General features: G+C 35.4%; 1 protein-coding gene across 2 annotated transcripts in view; it reads left to right on the top strand.

Moving 5' to 3' along the window:
* Positions 1-315: 315 nt before the first annotated feature.
* Positions 316-26,750, top strand: part of Ttc8 (tetratricopeptide repeat domain 8) — a 60,027-nt gene continuing 33,592 nt past the window's right edge. Inside the window, exons 1-7 of one of the 2 annotated variants that reach the window (XM_087195037.1) lie at positions 316-544; positions 10,819-10,848; positions 16,348-16,468; positions 17,741-17,804; positions 17,912-18,071; positions 18,284-18,373; positions 20,896-20,940. In XM_087195037.1, coding sequence (XP_087051163.1) covers positions 422-544; positions 10,819-10,848; positions 16,348-16,468; positions 17,741-17,804; positions 17,912-18,071; positions 18,284-18,373; positions 20,896-20,940 — 633 coding nt within the window. In that variant the 5' untranslated portion in view covers positions 316-421. The remainder of the gene's footprint in view (positions 545-10,818; positions 10,849-16,347; positions 16,469-17,740; positions 17,805-17,911; positions 18,072-18,283; positions 18,374-20,895; positions 20,941-26,750) is intronic. The other variant, NM_001310243.1, reaches the window with a different exon arrangement.

Genomic DNA, 26,750 nt, shown 5'->3' on the forward strand with positions numbered 1-26,750 from the left:
GGCAGGAATGAGCAAAGCAGAGGAGTGGGACAGAGATGCTGACGTTCCGTTCCCTTCTGGAGGGGTGAGCAGAGCATGGTGTTGCTAGGCAACCAAGCCTCCGGGGAAGGTGAAGGACCCTAGGCGAGGTGTCTAAGTCACTACCTCTTTGTTAGCGACGGTGTCTTTTCGAAATTAACGAAATCTATATTCTTTAAAAGTACAAAATTTTTTTGCAGCCAACTTTGGGTACACTCTAAAGCTGAGTTCCACTCGCGGCGGTGTTTTCATTTTCCTGTTCTCAGGCGCACTGCGGACACCTCTCTGGAGAGGCCCAGCCGCCTCGCCTTGCCTGGGAGAGCCTGACGCAGCCTGCTTGCATCTCCGCCCACTGCCCTCTCCGGGTGGGACCCTGTTCCCTGGCGGGACGTCTTGGGCCGCGATGGGCTCGAGGGGCTCGGAGATGGAGCCGCTGCTCCTGGCCTGGAGCTATTTTAGGCGCAGGAAGTTCCAGCTCTGCGTCGATCTGTGCACTCAGATGCTGGAGAAGTCCCCTTATGACCAGGTACAGCCTGGACCCCGTCAGCCTATGGATCTTGGCGCTGAGGCCCGGGGCTCTGAGGGATCCCAGGCTCCTGGGAGGAAGCCCGGGGAGGAAGGCCCAAGGCGAAACTCCCTATACGGTCGGCCGATTCGCGTGGATCGAGCTGTGGCTGGCGTTCTGTGCCTTGCAAATTTAAGCATCCTTTTTCCATAGTGTCCCAGAGTTAGGGCTCTGAACTGTAGCCTGGTAAGGAGGTTTAATAATTCCCTTATACTTTAGTCTGGATGGACTCAAGTTCTTTTCATTAATTTCTTTTAAAAATTACATGTAAACAAAGATCTGTGACTCTCCCTATCCCTTTAACATAGCTGCCTTTTAGTTTGGATCAAACGTGCGATCTTCCCATCTCATAGATTACAAGAGTGAAGGAGCTTTTGATTCTGGGCCATGAGTTCAGCTTGAGACAAATACGCAAGATAGATGAATGAGAATGTATAGGGAAAGGATACATGCGCTATTAAATAAATGACCTGAGCAAGGGAAACTGATTTTAGGAGGAGGGGATGGGGTAGATTAATCACCCCAAAAGAAGGAATGCTGGCATTGATTAAAAGGGAATTTACATGCATACATTGTCCATACTGGATTATAATGTATCTAAAAGTGTACCTTGAAGTAGTATAATTGTCTTCATGCTTTATATGTTCTTTGGCCTATTAATCTGTTTTTCAATCTATATGATAATTAACTTTATAAGGTCTGATAAGAAAATAAATGAACTGAAGGTGGAAAAATAAAAGGGGGTGGAAGGAAGGGGGAAAAAGAAGGAAATTTAAATGTGTTATGTACATGTACCAGTCCCCTCAGGGAATGTAATCATTATGTACTGCAAACATGTACTAATAAAAATTTTAAAAAGGAACTTACAGTATTTGTTTATAGTGAGTGAAAAGGCTAATAAACAATGTGAGAGATATAACTTGAATGGGCAGGTATCTCCTGGAAGAGGCACAAAGAAAAAAAAGGGAGAATGGTAGTAGAGTTGTGGCAGTTTCTCAGTGCTTCTAGCAAACCCAGAATGTACCTATACAGTCCTAGTTTCCTGGCTTTTCCTGTAGTAGTGTTGCCTTGGAGATGGTAGCAAAAAAGGAAAATTGAGGGGAGTTATAAACATCAAGGCCTAACTGTGAAGGCAGTTAATGGGTTCTGCCTTAACTTCCAGAACATGGTTAGGTGATAATCTGTTGATACGCAGAACAACCTATATTATGGTAACGCTAAACTAGGTTCTATTTGTGTTAGTTCACCTTAGTTAATAGGACTACATTCCTGCAGACAAACGTTTTTCTAAGGGTGTTTCTTGGCATGATAATCACATGGATGGTGCTTTAAAAAATTCACAATCAAATATCTTTGAAACTGTGAGAAAATATTGATCTTTGTAATGACATAAGTTCGTTAAGAACTTTGATGGTGCCAGACATTGCTTAAGGAACAGTGATCTACAAGAACTTTATGTGTTTTTCTGTCGAGTTAGGCTAGTTGCCATTCAGTGTTGACAGAACACTCATCCCTCAAGCTGTTCAGTGAAAGAAAGTTTCCTTCTTAAATGCACTTGGGAAATGTAGATTCCCTTCTTAGAGATTCAAGATGAATGCTAAAAGCTCTAAATAATTCCAAAGAAAAGAAACATAATTCCTCTAATAGTGTGGAAACTTACTTGACCATAAATTCTTTCTTTTTTTTCCCCCAGGGCAAGGGTCTGATGTCCTTATTAGCCTGGGGAGATTCTTTCACACTGGGAAATGTTACAGGCACAGCGGCAGTATTTTTGTTAATGTTTAATAAAGACTCTATAGTCTTGATTCCATAGTTACATTCAGTACTGTACTTGGAAATTGAGATTTCATTTGTGCTAGGCATTGTGATCAGGACTCGTTATGGGATTATTTCAATGACCTTTTCATAAAGTGTTTGCTACTTGCCAGATGTTGCTTCTGTAAGCTATATGTAGCGTTTCTAATGCTGAGAATAACCTTGCAAAGTAATTAACAAAAATAATAGCTAAGAGCTTGGTTCAGAGTGTTTTATTATGTCATCTCATCTAATCCTCATCCATTTTAGGAGTTGGTACTATTTTCCCTATTTAACAAATGGAGACTGAAGCACAAAGTGAAGTAAATTGTCCAAAAGTACAAAACTACTAAGCTCACACCTTTTACCTAATCTGTGCTTTTTTGACTCATATATATGGCCCAATTTTCAGACCTTTGTCTGAACTTTGCCCCATGTATTTTTCCATCTATGATGCCTTTTTCAAGATTTTAGTATAGCCTTAAGTAATTTTGACATATCTATGTACTCAGACTAAACCTTCCGGGAAGTCCTGAAGGAAAAAACTCTACCTAATTTTGACTAAGCCAGTAGTTTAGTTCTGCATCTTTTTGGACCCCTGTTTCCTGTTTTAGAAAGACAGGAGGACAAGTATCTCTCTTGTTATCTTGGTGAGCGACCACCTAGAGAAATTAATAGGTAAAACTTTTTATGATTAAGAGATCTTAACTCATTTCCTTTTATCTAGGAAAAATAGGAAAACCAAGTTCTTGTTGAAAACCTTTCATATTAGTAGCTATACAAGCTTGGGTTCTTTTATGAGGCCTCTTGTACAGCTCCTATTAGGGCTTAGTGCTTCTCTTGAAAGATTAAGACTTATTAGGATTGTTTGGTGGAAGTATGATTTTGATAATGATGATGAAGAAAACAAACATAAGATCATATTGAGAAATACTGCTATTGGTATTGGATAACCATTAACACTGTTAACACCATTATGGCAATAGATCTTGCTAGGTCCTGGCCTATTCCATTGTCCTATTTCTTGTGGATTTGAAATAATACTTCACAGTGTAACATGTAATTCCTAGTACCATAGAAATGTTATTCATTGTTACTGTATTATTGTTAGAAACAGGGATTGTGTTTGGCTTGGATAAATATCAGAGCAGGACTAAGAGAATCAGTACCAGATCTGGAAGAAATTACAATATTATTTTTCCTTTCTAATATTTTTATTTGTTTGGATAAAGTAGCTTATTTGTGGATGAATTATAAGCATTGCCAAAATAATGAGTATCATTTTACCAGGAATAGACTTTTAATTTGAAGTCATCTTACCAAAGTAGGCTTGGGTACCTGGATAGGGCTATTGAAAAGTTCAAGGGAGTCACTTATCTTTTTTTTTTTTAAATAACTTTATTATCAAACACACTCACATACAAAAATTTAAAACCATTAAAAGAAGAACAATGCAAGGGGAAAAAAACTACAATAATATTCTAATACAGTAGAACTCAACCAAAACAAAACTGAAAAGCACTTAAACATTTTTCCATATAACTTACAAAAGCATCTCAAGCACCAACAAGACAGCAGAGGATGTGATTTGTTTCAGAAAGGTCCCCAAAACCAACACTGAACAAATAATGATCTGGAAAAAAACTCCAGTTAGCAGACTCCACATAAGCCAAACTTCTGCCTAATTTAAATTTTGATACAGTCATACGATACGCAATGGAAACACAATCCGAGAAATATGTTATTAGGCCATTTCATCCGTGTGTATCCTTAATTACACTCTCAGTTTCTCACACTAGAGAAACTATTCGGTATTTACACATGTGGGAGTCGCTTGTCTTAGTTATTCCTTGATCCAGCTTACAACAATGTGTTGTAATCTACAGTAAGCTTTTCTGAGCACCAGTTTGTGTTTTTTACCCACCCAATATGATTTCCCCCAAGCTTCAGGAAATCCTGCCTTCTTCTTAACTAGGTAAAAAAAAACTGTATTAGGATGTTGATGTTGTTATGAGTGTATTGGTTATATTCATGTATGTGTTTAAATAGAGTTATTCATATATGCTACTTATGAAGATCATCCTAGCTGCTGGACAATCTATCTTCTCCTGCTCCCATCCTTAATTATCAACACCAGCCTTAATTCTCAGTACATTCTTAAATGTACATTTACCTTTCAAATAAATATAATTGCATTATGGGCATTCTAGTTTATTTCTTGTTTTGAGAGTCAGTTTTGAAAGATCTGTTTAGAAAATTCTGCCTGGATAGCTCCAGAAGAACCCCCCATCTCCACCCCACGGTACTGGACTTTGAATCCAGGGCTTTTACACTGAGCTACATTCCCAGCCCCCCCCCCCCCTTTAAAAATATTTTACTTTGAGACAGGATCTCATCAAGTCACTAAGTTGCCGTGGCTGGGTTTGTACATGTGATCCTCCTGCCTCAGCCTCTCAGAATACTTGGGATTAAAGGTGTGTGTCACCCCACTTGGATAGGTTAAGAGAGTGTTTCTTTTTCTTTTTTTTTTTTGGAACCGGGGATGGAACTTTGGATCTTGTGCTTGTGAGGCAGCCAGTGGCACCACTGAGCTAAATCCCGGGCTCTACGAGAGTGTTTCTAATGGTAGTTACCATCTTTGGTATTTGTTATGGTTCTTTCATTGTTGCAGTGGAGGAAATTAAATGATGGAAAGATTCACAATCTATGAAAAGTTAACAGAAATGTGATCAGAGCAGAGTAGATGGTCCTAAGTCCCACAATTAGCTGGTTTATCTTCACATGCTTCTTTAGCCTCATGGGCATTTATTGAGTTTCCACATTTTAGAGTATTTTCCCTTTCCAACTATTTGAAATATTTCCACATCACCAAACTGATTTCAGTATAAATGGGTTGCTCTGAAGCCTGGATACACAGGGGAGCAAGGAAGTTAAATATTTCTGTTAAGTACAACATGGATTCATTTTTGCTTTTATTTTCTTCCCTAAAACAAGTGATAGCTTTTTTTTTTAATAATCGTATTCTTCCCTTTGATTATGCAGAAAAGGCTGAAAACCATTGGCTTAGATGAAAGATATGAACCTCACTAAAGTGATTTGTTATTTGTTAATCTACTTATAAACTGGGCTAGGGAGCTTCAAAAAGAAAACATTTTGGTCCTGATACATCAGCCTACTTGATGAAGCCTGTCTCTAAAACTACTTCATCTGCTTTTATTTCCCCTTTAAGGGATACCATTTTGATATAGTATCATCAGAAATCTTTAATTAGTGCCTTGTGTTGTGCATTAGGATGTTGGGTTTAATTTCATTTTGGTTATTGCCAAAGTCAAGCTAATCCAGGTAGCCAGAGTAGTATAACGTACTGTTGTGGAATAGCGTATTTCCTTAGAGCAATATGTTTTTCTTTGGCCACAAATGAACTCAAAGATAGGTTGAACATAATAACATGTTTTTTAATGGGAAAAGTACTGGAAGAGCGAACACAGAATACTGAGAGATGGAGGGCCGGGTCCCTAAGCAAGAAGGATATTAAAGTTTGGATCTGTTAAGAATAAAGAAAGAGGATAGCAGGTTGATTTATCATAATTTCTCTTTTTAAATAAAGCACTGTGTAGTAAGGATAATCAATTCAAAGAGACGTATTGTCTTTTTTTTAAAGTGTTCTTTAAATTGTATCCAAATACTTACTAGATATGAAAGACAGAAATGTCAAATCATTCCTCCATAAAGCAATATGACCTAGAAGGAATGCTTGCTTCTGCAGTTCATGTTGATCATCCTGATTAGTTGCTTAATCTGATTATTGTTCTTTGTGTTCCATATGTCAGATTCAGGGCTTTAGAACCAGTGCTGATTTTTTTTTTTGGCTCCATTGTAATTAAACATTTCACATAACATGGTGATTTTTTCAGGCTATGGGGGGTGGGTTTTAAAAGACAATATGAGGGCCGGGAATTTAGCTCAGTGGTTCTGCCGCCTGCCCCGCAAGTGCAAGGACCCAAGTTCGATCCCCGGTACCAAAAAAACAAAACCAAACAAAAGACAATATGATTTCATGGGGAGGGTAGGTTTCTGGTAGATTTTTCAGATTATTATTGGGCAGGAGCATTACCTCTATGTCAAAGAGCATTTTCTAATTCACTCCCCCAATCTCTACTTATAATGAGAGATGTTATAGAGAAGCAGGGCTATTATTGTAAATAATTTGAGGGTGGACAAAAGGCTGAAAACCACTGGCTTAGATGAAAGATATGAAATCAGTTCTCCCCAATGAGCTATATGTTAGTAGTTAGTCGAGACAATGCTTTTGTGTTCCAAGCCAAAAAATCATCTCTTTGTGCAATTATCTAATTTGTTTCCTCTTTGGGACCATGGAGACTTACCTAGTCTTAATCTTTTGAGTCTATACATACTCAGGTATTCATTTTGTGAATTTTTATTGTTGCTGAATTATACAGATTACATTCCTACTTGGATGCTTAGTCACTTGATCTCCCTAATCTCTCCAAATCAATCCATTTCTCTGTTTTCTTACAGATTTTTTTCCTTCCGTTTATTACTAAATTCTGAATAACAACTCAGTGGTTTCCAAGTAAAGCTGGGTAGACTCATTAGCTAGAGTAAATGTTGGTGGCAATTAGGAAGCTGCATTCAGAAATATCTGGAGATTTAATTCCCTGAAGTAATACCAGCCTAAGGGAAAGCTGTACCCTTGGGAGGGAGGAAGGAAGTAAACTGTGAATTGAGGTTGATGCTAATGAGTTTTTGCTGGTTCCAGGCGGTGGCATTCTACTTTATAGGTCTTCTTGCCACTTTGAAGGAGATTCAGAGGGAAGTTTTATAATTTGATCTGTGATAATTGGGAGTCAGTTCTGAGTTCTGAAAAGGGAGACTAATTTATGGTTGGTGCTTGTCTATTAACCTTACAGTTGATTATGATAGTTTATGTAAAACAAGTCTGAAAGTAATGAAGTATTTTTTTTCATGTGTTGGAGCTTGAACATGTAAAGTATTATTAAGAAGGCAAGGTTTTATTATTAGGCCTCAAAAGAATCCCAGACAGTAGATATTATTGCTTTAATTTGAGAGGATAATGAAGGGTGTGTGATGGTAATGAAGATCATGTCTTGAGTAGCTCCCTGAGGAAGAAGCCCAGGTCTTCTGACTTCAGGACAAGGCCCGGTGCTTTGAAACCTGTACAAATAGAACCTGTACAAATAATTTGCTAAACTAAGTGAAACTAATGTGTGGTTCCCAACGGGGTGGATTGATTTAAATCACAAAATTAAAATTGAGAGAGCCCAAAGATGAAATCCTCAGTGATTTAAAAGAAAAAAGTTTTGTCCTACCTTGAAAGTTAGACATCCTGATTCTTCCTCAGCTGTGCCTATACTTGGTCTCTCCATATCCTACAGTATATATCTTTGTCCTTGTTATTATCCCACATATGTAGCAAGTGCATGCTCTTGACCCTGAGTGTCTAAGTTGAAATACTACCTCCATTCTTAAACTTAAGAGTTTTTTCACCTGTAATATATCTATACCTCAAAGGGTTGTGTAAGAGTTTTCATTAATACAAGGTTGGTGATTAAAAGTGGTAGCTATTATTGTCTCTATATAGTTTGTGTCAAACTAACACAGAAAGGTTCTGAAGAATAATGACATTTATTGGGGTATAAGCAGGAACATTGCAATGTAGATCATGCATGCTATAGAAGCCATGAGCATAAACCCAGGAATGGTGGCATATGCCTTTGATCCCAGCCCTCAGGAGGCTGTGACAGGAGGATCATGAGTTCAAGGCTAACCTACAGATGGGGTAAAGGTAAAATAATGAGGATTGCATAAATTATTCTGAAAAATAATCCTTGGCCACAGGATTAATAGCAAGGGTGTTCAAGGATCAGTAACAAAAATGGTGTTAGTCCAGGATTATAGGAACAGTTAGTGGACAGATGTCCTTGTAGAAATATTTTCTGTGAAAGATTTCAGTGGGCTTTGTGCAATGAAGTTGGTCTACCGGAGTCTTTGGTGATAGTTCTTGTTATCTGGCATATGAGTATGAGTGAGATCCCCTCTTTCATAACATCCCACCTGTATTTATTTTACTATTTTTTGGTTAGGTGTGGACACAAGTGACTCCATTTTGATTCTGACAGCTTTCACCCTAGAGATATTTGCATGTAGGATTTTGTTGTTTATATTTTTTTGAAAGGCCTGGGAAGTTGGGGAAGCATATCTGAGGGAAATGTCCAGTGAAAGGATGGTAAAAATGATACTGAAAATAGTTCATAAATCATTGGCATTTGATAATTTCTAGAATAATCTCTTTTCTGGTTCCATTCTTATTGCCCATGTCTTCTGCTTTCCTATGTAGTTCACCTACCCTTTTTCTATACTGTGAGTATAGCATTTAACACATTGTATTATAATTTATTTAATTATGCATTTCTCCCCACAGAATGTTTTTGTCACCTCGGATGTCAGTGATGCTGGGAGGATTTATGTGTTTTGGCCTCACAGCCTCTGAGGGCATTGTCTCTACAGCTCAGCTGTCTCCGCACTTCCCCACTCTCTAGGCCTCTTGTGTTTTTTTCTGACCTTCTCATCATTTCCCTACCTACACTTCACCTACAGTCACAGATGTATTCCCGAGGGGCAGGAGAACAAGACAGAGAGATTACAAAGCCTATCATCAGTGGATAGAATCCTGTGAGGCTGAACTGCTGGTTTGAGTTTGGGTCACTGGAGGAATCTACCTGCCACTCACAGAATAACAAACGCCTAGCTTCTGTTTATCATCAATGGCTTCTGTTTCCTTTAGCTGTTTTCTTTTCTTTTTCAAGCACTGTCTGTAATAACCTCTGGTAAACGCTCTTCCCCATTTTGATATTGGACTCATGTTGTATCACTTCTGAACTTTACTCTTCAGTCCTGCCTTATATTTCCAATGAATGCTTTTTTCTTTTTAACCTCTAAGAGAGCCTGGCAAAAAAAGAGCTTTTGGTTCTCACAACCATTTGTGTGACCTGGAAGAAATTACTTAATATCTCTGAATTTGTTTCCTTATCTGTAAAATTGGTAATAATACCCACTTGCTTCCTACAGATGGTTTTTGTGACATTCAAATGAGGTAATGGACCATACAGACCTGGAGACAGAAAGAATAGGAAGGGTTCCTTCTTTCATCTCCCATCTCATTTCTCATGTCTCTCTGTTTTCTTAGGTATGGGCTGTGTATAGGAAATCTGTACTTTTCCCAGGTCCTCTCTATGTGCAATAATTTTGAATATCTCCAATTGCTATGTGTTCTCTAGTTGCTATTTTGTGTTCAGTTCAGTGTTGAATCTTCCTTACACCACTCTTTGAGGTCCTCACTTCCTAGCCTTGCTTAGTCTTTTATTTTCATGTTCCTACCGTGTATTATACTTGGTAAATGGTTTGTTCTTTTGCGGTGACCATATGGTTTGCACAGTGCTCACACAGATAATATATTCCTAAAAAAGCATTTGGGGGTCCCTTTTTTTCTATTTCTTAGTAGTTTCTCCAATAAAAACATGATTAAGTGCTCAGCAGATGCTTTGCCTAGATGTATAAGTGTAGATTTTTGGGGGGTTTTTTTGTTTTGTTTTTTTTGGTACCAGGGATTGAACTCTGGACCTTGCACTTGTGAGGCAGGCGGCGGAACCACTGAACTAAATCTCCGGCCCAGTGTAGATGTTTTATAAATGAATTTATTGTAAGTCTGATCATTTTAATCAGTTGGTTCCATTGATAGACAAACCTCAGGTACTGAACACTAGGCACCCGACACTAGTGTATATTTTGTAGCATATTTATAAAAATTTCTCAGGGGGAAAAAAATTTCTCAGCAGACATTAAATTATTAGCCACTGGGCCAGGGATTTAGCTCAGTGGTTCCAGCGCCTGCCTTGCAAGCGCAAGGTCCTGAGTTCGATCCCTGGTACCAAAAAAAAAAAATTTATTAGCCACTAATTCCATTATACTTCTGTGGAATAGTAGGGTTTATATTTGAGTTTTCATTCTCCTCTCTAAGTGATTATAAAGTTTGGCTGTTTTAACCACTATGAACTTACCTTTGAATCTAAGGAAGTAGTTCTTTGGTATAATTAGAAAATTATTCTTAATTTCTCAAATAGCATATCTTCATTGAACAAAGATGCTTTCTCTTTGTGCTCTGAATGAGGTTAGATTAATTAGAATTTTCTGATCATAGAAAATTTTGCCTTCAATTTAGCATTCTTCTATGTCAGTTTCACAGAACTCTTGAGACCACTTGGTAGAAGATTAAAGTTAATATTTGGATTTTTAGTGAATAAGTTGAGTTCACCTACAAATACTTAGTTTGTCATTAAGACCTTTTATTTTAGAAGTTACATTTCTTAAAAAATGTTTACTACCTTCTTAATGCTTTCCAGGAACCAGGTCTTGATTTGCCAGTGTGTCAGGTAAAGGTTTAGTTGCAATCTGTAGTTTAGAGAATACTTTAGTCATTACTTGAGCTGCTTAGTTATTGCTATAGATTAGAAAATTTGCTGCATAATTAGTTGTTAGAAAATTAGTCATCTCTACTAGACATTCTGTACCTTCTGTAAATAACTGTGTTTCCAATGCTTTTGTGTTTATGAATAACCTTGTAGAACTAATGTTCTAAGACTTGGGGCTTAAATAGAAAGGAACAAGAATAACCAGAAGGATGAGAAGAATGAAGGAGGCGAGGGGAGCCATGGGCTTAAGAGGGGAGCTGGAGAATCAGTAAGCAGAGCCACCAGTGTCTAGAAAGACTGATGGATAGGGCAGTAGGTCTTGAATAGGGTGGCACAACTCTGCTTGGGAAGGTCTTGGAACTTGCCACAGTGAGGAGGGAAGGGACACTGGCCAGACAGACACATCTGCCAAACCAACTTGTTTATGGATGACACCTGGCTAGAGATCTGCTATCTGGATAAGACATAAGGGACTGAGTCTAGAGGAAGTCCTGGGAGAGAAGAGGACTGGTTAGGAGCACCCCTGGCCAGTGAAGCTTTTAGCTAAGAGGGCCTAGGAACAAGGAAAAAGGATGCACAGAGTAAAAGTTAGAGAGCTTAAGTGTTGACAAATATTTGCCTTGCCAAGTGAGATAGAATGTGAACAGTGTTCCCTGGGTAAATGAATGATTTGAACTTGTGTGAAGTTTGTATGAATAATGATCAAACCTTTTAGAATAGAAAGCAATTTACAGAGTACTCTTATGGAGGCCTGTGTAGTATTAACAAACACTGTAAGTGTAAGGGGGCTAAGATGTGATAAACCTTTAAAAGGGTGATATTTGTCTTTTGAAGGATTGTAATCTTGATTTACAAACTGAATTATGGGGCAAAGCTTATTTTTTGTATAGCACATACAGGTCATTCAAGAAGGATGTAAATTATAAATGAACATTTTTGTTCTTAGTAATTTTGGAAGATTTTGATTAAAATACCAATAATTTGCATCATAGGTATGGTTGGAAAACTGTAAATGACATTTAAAAGTTTCAAACAAGTGCGGAGGTTTCATGAAGACCTTTTTAGCATTACTTTTGTATTCTCTTCCTGTAGACTTAAGTATATACTGGATAAAGACTTAAATGGGTACAAGACTGGATGGATTCTTCTGACCTCCCTCATTCACACTGTTAAGTCTCTTCTTTTTGGTTACATTTACAACTTGAAAAGCAATGAGGCTTTTTAATAGCGATTCAGTATCTTGTACTTAAATTTTCATTTCTGTAGAGTAGTCAAGAGTATCAGATATTTTTATTGATTTTCATGATGCGTAAGTCAGATCAGACTATTCTTACTCTAATAATAATCACCAAAATTGTTTCTTATATACCTTAAACTACTGGCTTTGTTTGCATTCTGTAGTAAAGAAACAATAATTTAAACATGTTTTATCTAGCCAGTAGAACCTTTACCTCTTCATAGGTTTATTTCATAAGTAAAATAACCTCACAAAAGTTAGAATGAGTAAGTTAATATTATTTTCATGATGTTAACTGGCAGGTTAACAAGAGTAATATCCAGAGACTTAACTCAGTCGATGAATAAGATGGGAATATATTTCACAGATACAAAGAAGTAATTGATATAATGGTTATAATTGGGTGAATCTGTGCCTTTTCTCTTTTTTTTTCAACTTTATGATACTTCAACACAAAAATACTCAGATATACTTACCTAGACAACTATTTTTCAAACCGTGTGATCCTACCATTTATTAAATTAAATATATTGGTAAAACAATTTATATTCAAGAGACAATTTGAGATTACTGTGTGTAATCTAATATGCTTTAAAAAAAAAAAAAACAGGCAGAAGGGCCGGGGGATTTAGCTCAGTGGTGCCGCCAGCTCAAGGTCCCCAGTTCATTCCCCGGTACCAAAAAAACACAGCAGAAGATTTTAGGACTGTAAAACCTACTTGGTTTATCTCCAAAATTTAAAAAGAATATATTATTATTATTATTATTATTTTTAAACTTTTCCTTTTTCTTTTTTTTTTTTTTTTTAGTTGTTGTTTTTGGTATCGGGGATTGCACTCAGGTCCTTGCGCTTGCGCAGCAGGCGGCGAAACCACTGAGCTAAATCCCTGGCCAAAAAAGAATATATTACATTTTAAAGCCAAAGCACCATCTGCTGTTTTCATTAAAAATCTCAAGAATTGTTCACATTGCCAGAAGTCATTCTTTGAATATAGCCTGATACGTAATCAAGCAATGGCATGTGACTTTTAAGGTCACTTTTTGTTAGGAGAAAAATCAGGAAGATTAATTTTTTTCAAACACTGAAAAAATTTTAAATTGAATAATGGTTTGAGTATATCTTATTACAGATTTTTTGTGTGTGTGATATTGGGGATTAAACTCAGCCTTTTAAATTTTGTTTTGAGACAGAGTCTTGCTAAATTGCCAGGCTGACCTTGAACTTGCCACTCTCTTGCTTCAGCCTCCTGAGTAGCTGGGATTACAGATGTGAACTACCATATCTGGCTTATTATAGATCTTTCAATACCAAAAATTCATTATTTCTATTTCTTAAGAATTAGATTTTAAAAATTGAAACAAATATAAATCTATTTAGCTTTTTGAAAAAAGATTTTCTTACAGAATTGTAAAAATTATTCCTATTTGACTTCTTAAATATTTCTTCATTCGGCAGGGAAGGGACAATGGATTCACTTTCTTATGTTTTCCTTAGCCTAATGTATAAAAATTTGCACCTCCTCAACATTTAAGAGGTTTGTAGGGGGGTGGATTCAAGAAGCATGATTGATTCAACTGTAAGTCTGAATCTGAAAATAGTTAAAAATAAAATATATGCAAAGATGATTAATAATCAAATTATAAATGATACCTAATTATAAGACCACACTTTTAAAAACTTGGTTTAACTAAGATTCCAAATCATTCTTCTGAAGCTTCATTAGCTCATTATCAGGATAAAATCCTCATACTTCACTGTGGCGTACTGAATTTATCATCTGGTCTCTGCCTTTTTCTCCAGCCCAGTCTTCTGATGGCTCCCTTAGTTAACCTGATTCTTCAGTCATATTAAACTCTTAAGGAGTTTCCAAGCATCATGAGCTCTGGAGCTAGCCTACCTTTGCTTTATTAGGCACTTGACATGGCCACGGGACCAAATTACTCTATTCTACCCTTCTTTCCACTGACAGGAAGCTGGATACCTTTCCTCTTTCTTCTCACAACACTTTTCTTTTTTTCAGTACTGGAAATTGAACCCAGGGCTTCAGGAAAATGCTCTACAACTGAGTTACTTCCCCAGCCTTTTAAATTTGAGTTTTAGGGTCTTGTTAAGTTGCCCAGGCCTGAAACTTGCCATCCTCCTGCTTTAGCCTCCCAAATAGCTGGTATTACAGGTGAGAGCTACCATGCCCAGTTATTTTTATTTTTATTATTAGATTTTTTTTTCCATTACACTGAAATTCTTTTGTGTTAGAACTAGAACTGTCTTTGTATTCCCAGGACTTGGCTCACAGTAAGGGTAAGGGAAAGAACCAGGAGGCCATGTCCTGTTTTAGTATTTCACCAGAAGATGCTGCAGTTCTTCCTACCCACCAGTCTTGAGCAAAGAAAATTTAAAGCTATCAGATATCTGCAGGACAGTATGCACTGTGGAGATTTATGATGAATCAGGGTTGTTTATATCCATCTTTGAAGTAAAATTAAACTATTAGTCTAAAACAGTGATGGCTTCCCTGGGAATAGCTTATAGATATGGCATCTTTCCTGATCTTTTATGAGTGAAAACCTCAGATTGTTTTTATACTTTGGTGGCTCCCACAGTCAGATGCGCTTCCAATTAGAATAGATTTTCTTTTTACAAACAAATTAGTTGAGTTCATAATGTACTCATCTAATTGTGTTAAATTCATACATAACATGTGAAACATTTTGTCGTAAGTTATCTGCTAAAAATCCAGTAAACTTCAACCAGAAGAGTACAAACCAAAAAGCCAATTATCTAACCCAATGTAATTTCACTTTAGGAACCTAAATATATTGTGGAGGCAGCCTATTTTTATTTCCACTTACACAAAAGCATGGCATTTTTATTTTCTTTTTACAAAATGTACAAATATGAATTCTAATTACTTCAGTTCACGAAAGGATATCTACTTTCCAATTTCTATAAACGTATGTTCTCAACCACACACTTGTCACCCACCCATCATGAGCTCCTTTGCTTTATAATTTAACCCATTAGCTGATGTTTTCAGGAACATTAGGATCCATATTTTAATCTTACCATATTTCCTGCTTAGAACCTAGTTGATGCTATGTAATGAGCAAGTATCAATAGAGACTGACTGAATGTGCCTTGGGTTATTATGTGAAGACTTTGTGGACCTTGTGTAACAATCATCTTTTCCTATCTCACCCCCTTTGCCTGTTTCATAGCTAGATCCTTATTACATTGAGGCTGATGCCCTCAAATTTCCCTTCCCACTGCTCCCTCTAACCTCTAGAGTCAAACCTATGCTGCTATTCCAAGAGTTGCCTTCTCCCCAAATTCTCTACAGGACACTGAGCTTTATCATTTTCTGCTTCTATTCTGTAGTGAAGCATGAAGGTAAAAATTTCCAGTAAAGTGATTTCATTTGCTTAATGAGAGCATTAAGTGTGTGTACCTGTACATTGAATTTCTCAGTCTAAAGCAAAGCTGCTATTTTCCAGAATAGGTTTCTAAATGACCTTTTCTATTTCCTCCTCAAACTCTAGCAGGTTTTCTGACTAGGTCGCAAAGTTACCAATGTTGATTAGTTGTTTAATATCAAGAGAACTTGATCTTAGTTTAAGTCAACTAACATTTCTTGGATACCTATTATGTACAAAAACCATAGGTATCAAGGAAAATTCAAAGGTGAACAAGGTAAAAAAGCTTGTATTCTGGAGGAAAAGAGGGCTAACATATACCCAAATAACATAGTATTTGTCAAATATGATTAAGTACATAAGATTAGAGTCATAAATAGAAGACTTAAGAGAAGACAAGCAGATGAGAATCAGGGAAGGCTTCATAAGGTCTTAGCTCTGAAAGAGGAAGGTTGAAAGAGCACAGTGGTTGTAGCTTTATTAGTTTGTTTTCAAATTATTATTCTATTAAAAATTTCTCCAAGGATCTTCTTTTACTTATGAAATGGAATGTTAGAAGAGTACCAGATAATCACCATATTTTAGTTTACTAGGTAATTGATATGTTAGTTGTCTGTTGATTGATAATGATCTTGCCTTCTGGTATTAGTTTTTTGACATAGCCCTTTAAATTAGCATAATGTGTTAAAGTATTAAAACACATTTAATAAAAATGAACTAATAAAAATGAAAGTTAGCTAGCTCCTATAGCTATATAGTACTGTATTTCTAATGCTATTTTAATATGAATTTTATTTATCTGTGGTTTATAGGCAGCTTGGATTTTAAAAGCACGAGCACTAACTGAAATGGTATATATAGATGAAATTGATGTAGATCAGGAAGGAATTGCAGAAATGATTCTGGATGAAAATGCTATTGCTCAAGTTCCACGTAAGTATTGATTCTTAAGTTAATGGGATGCTATTAGGAGGAGAAGTACTACTGTGTATATAGGAGGAATATATATGTATTTTTTCTAAACTTTAAATATATATAAAGTTTATGTAAGTGAAGTTTGTATATATATTTTCATACATACATATATATGTGAAAAATTACCTTAAATACATGGTTTTCATTCTGCCGTATAGTACAAAGTATTTCTTTCCACCATTCAATGATATTCTCTTTAACTTAAGGTGTAAGATTGACGTATAATTTTCCTTAAAAGCTTTGTTATACATTTAAAAGTATTTTTATAAAAATGCATTCCACTTGAACTGCTTATCTAATACACCAGAAGATTGTCTATCTGGGAATGTAAACACAGCAAGCATCTAAACATCAGAAATGTATTAAAAGGATGTTTTTTGCAAAATAATCATCTGAAAACATGACTTCTTTGTTGTAATCTCAGATAATTTGCTCTGACACATGGTGTGAGGTCATGAGGTCATATGCTGGGGTGTGACTAACTAGGGATTGTCACAAAGGCTCCGTCCTAAGCTTGCCAGTTTGGTGTTGCAAATAGTATTGGATGATTACCATGACATATGATGGTCTTGCTGGTAGCTAACTAGTTACTACAGTTCTCAGTTACGTGTATGTTTTAGAAGATAGTAGTCATTTTAAAGCTTGAAGTGGAAGTTTAGAAAAAGATACATATGCTTCCTGTTAAAATGTCTTTCTTCCCCATTGCTTCACTCTTTTAGAACTAAGATATCTAAACTCTAGATATGGTTAATAAATGGTCTTTTATTGGAAGGATATTATATGGAAAACAATTCATCTATGAATATAGAATCATCATTTTGAACTTTGGAACCCGCTAGTCTTGAATTTGAATCTGAGCTTAACTAATAAGTTGACCTTTACTTATTTCGGTTAACTTTTTTTTTTTTTTGGTACTAGTGATCGAACTCTGGTCCTTGTGCTTGCGAGGCAGGCCGTGGAACCACTGAGCTAAATCCCTGGTCCTTTCAGTTAACTTTTGTTAAATAAGTTAAAACTACTATCCTTGTAGACTTTGTATGAAGACTAAATGTGATAACATAAGTAACATGATACTTACTGAATATTATTAATCTCAAATACATTTCCTTAAAATACATTTTCTGCTATCAATGTCTTTTTCACCAAGCCAACACAATTCTGAAAATTAGACTATCTGACACTTTTTACAGATTAATAAATACATGAATTGAATCTTCTATCATCTCCTAGGCCCTGGAACATCTTTGAAACTCCCCGGAACTAATCAGACCGGAGGGCCTAGTCAAGCTATCAGGTATATGCCTCTATTCATACTCTCTGCCACTAAATATTGACCAGATGATATGAGAATCTTTTCTTAATTGCTCTTCTTTGCATCATAACAATTTGTAATCTTCACAGGCCAATCACTCAAGCAGGAAGACCCATTACTGGCTTTCTTAGGCCCGGCACACAGAGTGGAAGGCCGGGAACCATGGAACAGGCCATCAGAACACCCAGAACTGTATACACAGCACGCCCCATCACAAGCTCATCCGGAAGATTCATCAGGCTAGGGACGGTAAGTTCTGTGAACTTTCCCATAGCTCTGTATTACCCAAGTGACTTTATGTCATATAACTCTCTACTATTATACTGGAAAATTACATGAGAATTCATGAAATGATTCTTTTTCACTTATGTTGCCTTTATAATCTCTATGCACATTAAACTCAATTTATGTTTGAAGAGAAAGTTTCACATTTTCTATTGTATCATTTCTTTCCCTCGTAGGCTTCGATGCTTACAAGTCCTGATGGACCATTTATAAATTTATCTAGACTGAATTTAACAAAATATGCCCAGAAACCTAAATTGGCAAAGGTATGTACTTAAAAGTGTTTTTAAATAAAGTGATATTAGAAGTATGATGATAATAACACTGGACAAAATAAAGATTTGTGAAGGAAAGGCCATGGCTTGATTGAAATGGAAATGATCAATTAATGTGTAAAAATTCTCTTAGTCTTGAATTAAGGGAAGTCTATCAGAAAATACTTATGCATTATTATAGGAAATTATTATAGGAAATTATTTTTCTCTAGTAAAGAACAGTAATTTTTTTTAAATTTAAAAATAACTTTATTATCAAACACACACACCTACAGAAATTAAAACCATTCAAAGAAAAACAATGCAAGGGGAAAAAAACTACAATAATATTCAAAGAACAGTAATTTTGCTAGGCCTGGTGGCACATGCCTGTAATCCCAACGCTAGAGAAATTAAGGCTAGAGGATCACTGTTGAGTTTGAGGCCAGCCTGGGCTACATAATGAGTTCAAATCCAGCCTAAACTACATAGTGAGAGCTGTCTCAAAGCAAAACAAAACAGTTTTTAACAAAGAAAGCAGGTATGCAGTATCGTATTCATAAAATGAATCTCAAAAGGTTGTGTGTATGTGTTTATTTTTAAGCTTAGAGTTTAGACTATTCTCAGAAAATTTATTTTCTATCCTTGCAGGATTTTAGGACTATCAAAAGGATGATACAAATATAAACTCTTAATTAGTAATCATACATCTCAATAACAATTATTCAAGTCAGACAGTGGCAAGCCAAACACATTGATCATTGTACTGACTTGGAAATTAAGTATTACTTTAAAGAGAAAATTAGAGGCAGAGGGGAAGAAGGTAAAAGAAGGGAGAGAGAGGCAGGAGAAGGAAGGGGAAGAGAATGAAAGAAAATGAGAAGGTATCCGTGACCTTTCCAGTACAAAGAATGTAGGGGTGAGCTTGGGATAATTCAGAGAGAGGAGCCTTTATATTCTGGCAAGTGATTCAATCCTAGCCCAGGTTTTCAGTTGAAGTCTCTGAACTCTGTATAAATGCTGAGCTCATTCTTGATCTCAGTTGTGATGGTGTTTAACATAATTGCCACGCTCTAGTAGTAAATAAAATTGGACACTAGTCACATAGGCTTGAAATTTAAATTTGAAAAAGAAATACCATTTGGCAGACAGGTAATCAGCCTATAATAATGCTAATGACTTTTTTCTTTAATTCTTGTTTGACAGCAATCTAATCAACTGCATTCAGCAGAATTGTAAACTTATTCTCTTTCTTTTATGAGAATAGAATATTAAAAGGAAGTCAAATAAGCTATTTACTTGAGGTGACTGACTGGTTAGTCAGTACCATTGCTTTGTTTTAATGAGGGAGTGCAGTTATTGGATGCATTTCCCTCAATTAAATTAAGATGCATGGAGGATAGACATGGTCTATGCACAAGGTTTAGCGTGAACTACATTTTGTGCTTTTTTAGTGCGTTGTAGAAATAATGTTGGATATTTCCATCTTTGGCCCCAACTTGCCTTGCCTTCTCAGGACTCCTTTCTAATATTGAGGTGAGTGCCTGTGGCGATCCTCTGATGCTGTCTTGGGTGTTGTCACATCTTTTTCATGGCAGTGGTAGCACCTACTGAACTTGTATTTTTATTTTTTGGTAACAAAACAAATAGGAAGATAAAGTTTTTTAAAAAGAAGGGCCTTATCCAGGTTTCTTTTTTCTTTTATTGGTTGCTTTCAAGTCTTCTCTGTTAATAACTTTGCTATCTTCCAGGAACGTTAGCTCCAGGCAAGTATAAAATAATAGTACTATGGATAAGGTTGTGCCACTAAGACATAATCCAATAAATGCTTATTGATCTGGAAAAGTACTAAAAAAATCACGATTCTCAGCCCTGGCTATGCATTGTAGTAATCCAAGGGCTTTAAAAAATGTAATCCAGGGTTTCACCATCTCCCTTCATTCTAAATTCTGATTTAGTTAACCTGGTCTGGGATCCCCCTATGATTCCAGTGAATTAAGCTGAATAGCACCCTGTTAAGGAAACCTGAGGATTCTGAATTACAGAGTTACCATAAATATTGTGTAGGGACAAACAACTTTAGAAGTTAAGCGCCATCCCCGTCCTACTTTACGTTTATATTCTTTATCTCAGAAAAAACTTCTAGATTTTCCATCTCTAAATTGTCATTATTGAATCATAACCACTATAAATGTAGAGTATAAAAGTTGACTGAATGTTTTCATGAGCAGTAGTCTTCAAAAATAAACTTTTCATTTGTCTCCTAATAAAATAGTATATGTAATATGAAGAAGAAAAAGTTCAATTCTTTGAGTTTTCTAGTTGGTAGTCTGTAAAAACAGGAATCAGTTGTAAATAGCAACATTTTAAAATTGGTGATTCTAACAAATAATGACTAGGTCCGTTACTTATGAATTCCACACACTTTAGGGTATACTGATTTTTTTATTCAGTTGAGCTTTGAGCTTTGATAAAACAATAAAGTACTTTTATTAGAATAAAACCAAATGTATATTTGACATTTTTCTTCACAGGCTTTGTTTGAATATATCTTTCATCATGAAAACGATGTTAAGACTGTAAGTTGTGAATTCATGTTATTTTCTTTTACTGTAATTTTTCTGTCTTTGAGGATTTAGATGCTGAAATGTTCTAGTTCTTACCCTATAAATAAATGGAATTATTGAAGATTGGGGAATTACTACCACTGTAAATCTACTCTCAGTTTCTGTGGAATAATTTGTCTAAATTACAGAGTATATAGTTCTCCATTAAAGGGCAAGATAAAGATAATTAAGAATACTGCATAATGTGCTATGCTAAAGTTTATTCTTCACACTAATTATTAGCATTGTTGATCCATTTTTCTTTAGCCCATGTAATGCATTAGAGGTTTACTAATATATCTGTTTCTAGTTTCTTTGTTATGTGCCCCTCCTTTAATATTCTATGATTAAAAATTTCAAATGTAAATACAGAAAAAATAGTATAAAGAGACTGTATCACCCATCACCCAGCTTCAGCAACAGTCAGTCTTCTTGGTAGCTTCTTGACAAAGAATTTTAAGGTTATGTTGTATTTGACTTTTGGAATTTGTTTCAGTTTTTATATACTAATATATAAATTATTAGAACCTGACAAATTTTGTTAGATCACATGAATTTATTTCTGTAATGTCTGATTTTCCTCATTTTCCTATTAGTTTAGGAAAAAAGCTTTATATCCATTTATTAAGTAGTCCGGTGGGCTGGGGATTTAGCTCAGTGGCACCACAACTGTGTTGGAAGTGCAAGGTCCTGAGTTCGATCCCCGGTACCGGAAAAAAAAAAAAAAAAAGTCAGGAAAACAAAAATGTTTTCCTCAGTTGTGTTTTCTATGTGTTAACCACAGTGCAATCCACTAGGAGAACTAATAAAAATGTGATACTTTAGCCTCCCTTTTCTAACCATGCAATCTAGCCAAGGAAATGACATTGACATAAATGAAACAATTAAAGAAGTAATGGCCAAACCAAAATGTCACCAACTAGCAAAGGGAAAAATTCAAAAGGGGTAATACTATTAAAGGTCCATAGAGTAAGTAGGCTTTTGTGGAAAGGAGGGAAAAGAAATGTAAAGAAAAGGCAAAAACATGAGCAGAGTGTGGAATGAGAAAGAAATAGACCTCATCCCCAAATGGGAGAAGCAAAAAGATATTTTTTTTAAAAGTGACAGAATTTGCTGATAGATTTCATATTGGGGACAAAAGGAAAAAGACACAGGTCAACTCTGCCTCCTAAGGATGTTACAAGAATGATGGTTTTACTAACAGATGTAGGGGAATTAGGAAAGGCAGTCGGTTTGTAAGAAGCTGGATTATTCACTTAAGGGCCTTGTGAGTTGGAAATTACAAAAGGCTACCACGAGAACCTGGGCCAGGTATACAAAAAATTGTAGTTATCTACAATGAAGTATTTGCAGATGTGGTCCTATATGGAAAAGAGAAAACAAAGGTTGAGGCAACTGAAACATCATGCACATTTCTGTAAATACAAATTATTATTTTCAGTTACTATAGAGGCTTTCAGTGTGATGGTATGTAAAATCATAGCATCTACTGTCATTAAAAAGAAACATTAAAATTCTATCCCATTTCATAAATGAGTAAATCTCTAATTACTGGATTATCATAAAGCTATACTCTTCTTTTTCTGAAGATTAAGTCATTTGCTGAAGAGACATTCATTCTTTCATTGCAATATTTTTTTTTTTTTGAGCCATGACAGTGTTCCAAAGATCACAAAGGGAGGCACACAGGCAAAATTTCTCCTCTTTTTGTAGATTATATTCTGGTTGGACAAGGGATAGAAACAATAAACATTAAAAATACATAAAGTGTCATGGGATGATAAGCATTATAACAGCAAAAAAGTGGGGAAGCAGGTAAGGGAATAAGCAATGAGATGGAGGAGAGGCTTTTTTGGATAGAGTGGGGTTGGTCAGTGGAGGCCACACTGAAAAGAAAATATTTAAACAGAGACCTGAAGGAGAATGACAGGAACCATATAGTTCTGTGTGGGAAGAACATTTCAGTCTGTGAGTTTTCCTGCAAAGGCCAACTTGGAGCATGATAGGGTTGTATGAGGAATAGCAAGCTGGCCAGTGTGGCTGGAGCAAGTCTCTAAGGGAGGAAGTGTTCCAGCTGATGAGTGCAGAAACTTGACAGATCGTGTGCCATTTTGTAGGTCACAACGATGCTGTCTTTATGAATAGATTCACCTTGAAGATATTGTTCTACATTTTGGGATTTACATAATGTTGAGGAATAGGAATCACACTAAAAAAACAGGGCTAGGATGTATGTAGCTCAGTGGTAGAATATATGCTTAACATGTATGAAGCCCTGGGTTCAGTCTCCGGCATCAAACCAAACCAAATCAAACCACTCCTAAAGACAGTAAACGCAGGTTTTATTCCTTGCACTATTGGCTTTACGTACTAAAGATTCTCAGAACTAGACTTTAACCTTTCCATGTATTGCTAATAGTATTATAGAATGCATTCACAGTTCTTTATATATGTTGGTTTTTAAAATTTTGACCTTAAATAGAGCAGTGACTGTCAACCTTTTCATTTAAGCAGCAAAATAGTTTTCTTTAAATGAAATCTTATTTAGACCCCAATATATAAAACAAACAGAGTGAAACTGCATGAATTATACCAGGTGAGGCAAACTTAGAACTTAATCACTGGGGCTCCTCCTCGCAGCTGATGAGAGGCCTGTAGTGGTAAACTGAGCTCAGTTTCTGAATACCAGGGGAATTGTAAAATAATGGATTTCTGGATTTGTGCTAGACTTCCTGAATCAGAATCTCCAATGGGGTGTCTGCTGACTCTGTTACTAAGAGCTCCACAGGCAATGCTAATTTTTAGCCAGGATTGGGAACTACTGCTGTAGAGTGCATATTAAAAACTATAGAAACATTAGAAAACATTTCTTGCAATGTACGGAACTGGAGCTGAGGAGGCGCAGTAGGATGGTAAGGCCAGAGCTTCATAAAACAAACAGGTAGAAATCAGTGAATTAATAGAAAAGAGACAACCAAAATGACTCTCAAATATATCTCAGTAATAAGGAAGTGATGCAAAGTACTATTAAGAACTAGAGTCCTTATTTATAAATTTTATATTTTTATTTTTAATAGTGAAAACCTCAGTACATTAGAAATGAGCAATGCTGAACACAATTGCTGGCTCTTTTTGAAATAGATCTTTATAATTCACTAAATGACATGCAAAATTTTGTTTAGGAACTCTTAGATATTTGATCAGTGAGGAACTGAAAAAATTAAATTAGCAAATAATAAAATATTTCATAGATCAGGTTAGAGTTATAAAGCAACTGCAAAGGAAAAAGACTTTTTGATTCATATATATAATTTCTATAGAGTAAGCACAAAGAAAACTAACAGTAAAACACAATAGAAGGGCAAAATGGGTACCTTAAATATGATTTTAAAATATTGTCTGTTCTATTTAAAAAGCTTATCTGAATTTTTTAGAAAACTTATGAAAATGAAAAAGACCCAAATAATAGAAAGTTTATATTCGAGAAAATGCCAGTAAATAAGCACATTGAAGATGTCCTTTCTCAACAACCAAAATGTAAAATAAAGCAGCTTTGCATGCTTGGGGGTGATGTCATTCATTGTTATCTATTATTATAAATGTTGTAAGAGGTACAATTTGTAAAACATTCTGATAATATAAAACAGGTAGCCATAAAAATATGTATTTAATTTGTTGCATAATTTCACTTCTCAAAGAGTTGCAGAAAACAATAAGGTGCTATGTTTGCAATGATATTCATTGTAGTGTTGGATATAATAGCAAAAATACTTGGAAAACAACCTAAATGTTCAATGATAGTGAGTTATAATAACTGTCATGATGGAATTTCATGCAGCTACGAATGATCATAATTAATAAATCATAATCACAATGATAAAAATTTAAAAATGTGTACTTTATAATGTGAAGCAAAAAAGTATGCATTTTTTATGTTTGGCAGAATTATAACTCTCTGTCTCTGTCTCTCTCCATATAAATATGACACATATGACAGATACTATTACTTAAAAATGAAAATAGTAGTACTATGAGGTTAAGATGTATTCCTTCCACGAATATTTGTTGAATGCCTACATTGTGCCAGTAGCTTGGATTACAACAGTAAGGAAAACAGCTTTGCCTCATAGTACTAATGGAGATTAAGTCTAACTTTAACTTCTTTTTCAAAATTTGCAAAAATAAAATTATAGCACCCTTTCATTTATAAATTTAGCAATAAATTTGGTGCAGGAATAAATTAGAATGCTTCTAATTGTACCCTTATTATTTTCATGAGCCCACTTCTGTTAACTATATTGTAGACCATACAATGAGGCAATTTGTTTTGTTTTTACTTGGTGAAAAGCACAAGCTATTTGTTCTTCTGTTCTCCTTTTTGTTCACCAATTCATTTATTGATTTATTAGCTGATTGCTTTATTCCATAAACAGATAATTATAAGTGCCCATGTGTCAGTACTGTGATCGGGCTCTGGATGCTGAGTAGGACAGAGGTCCTGTAAGCCTCTTCTTAATCTCTCAGGCTTGCCGCATCCTAATGCTCTTGTAGATTGGATTGCACCACTAAAATGTCCTTTTAGATTTCACCACAAAAGTTATTTTGTGATGGAAGAATTATATAACAAGCATAAAGCCTGCATTTTAAAAGTAGCTTATATATATATTTTTCATCTTTAGATGGAAAAACAACAAAGAAATTGTTTTTTAAATATGCTTAAGAAATGAGAGGTGGTTTTAGTTACTTTGTGTGGCTTTCTAAAAGTTTTTAAAATAAAGTATTTCACATAAATAATAGAAAATATTAGAGATAGATATAAAGAATATGTGAAATGGTATTTAAACATTAAGAAAATAAAAATAGACCAAATTTCTATTTTTGAGGTCTTAACACTGTCCCAATTTAGGGAACATTATTGACAAAACTACAGTGACATGTGGGTTGGTGATTCTGTATTTGTCTATACACAAGTAGGGAGAATATGGTAAATAACTCTAGAGAATACTATGAAATGAAATTTAAATTGTTAAGCAAAAGTAAAATTGATCCACAGAAAATTGTATTTTTGCTTTGAATTTTTAATAATGCTTTGCTCAGCTCTTCCTTTTGTGCCAATATTGGCAACACTGACAAAATGGAAGTAGCATGAGAGTTGATGATTCTGGAATCTTTTGGGTTTTTTGAATCTTTTTAATATGTTCTTTAATTTCATCATCCTGAAGTTGTCACAACTATAACAACAGTGAAAGGTTGGCTTTTTACAAACTGGAGAGGTTGGACAAACCCGCATACCTTATATTGTCTAGATCTGCCAAGTTTCCTCTTATATTTTGACTTTTATAAAAAATGGCTTTTAAAAAATGGCATTCTAGGACCTTACTAATATATAGATATTAACTTTATTAAATTACTCAGATTCTTAACTGTAAATATATTGTCATTTATTTCAAAAATTGGGAAAGACTAAAGAAATATAGAACTGTCAAATTTAAAGATATTAGTAACTTTTAATTATAAATCTTTTACTATGATAGTTTTTTGATTCTTAGCTATTTTCAATACAGATCAGAAACAATATAACTAATTCAGTCAACAAATAATTCTCAAGTGTCTCTTATGAACACAGCAATATTCCAAAACAACAGCAGAGCAAATAATGATAGTTTAACTTCTTCCTTTCCTAGCCTTATTTCTTTCTCTTGTCTAATTGTTTCCAGAACTGTATTGAACAGGAGTGGTGATAGTGGGCATTCTTGTCTTGTTCCTGATTTTAGAGTGAAGGC

The sequence above is a fragment of the Heterocephalus glaber genome, unplaced genomic scaffold (genome assembly GCF_053883595.1).
Source record: "Heterocephalus glaber isolate CG9 unplaced genomic scaffold, H.glaber_assembly_v1.0 deba00001608, whole genome shotgun sequence".
Lineage (NCBI taxonomy): Eukaryota > Metazoa > Chordata > Mammalia > Rodentia > Bathyergidae > Heterocephalus > Heterocephalus glaber.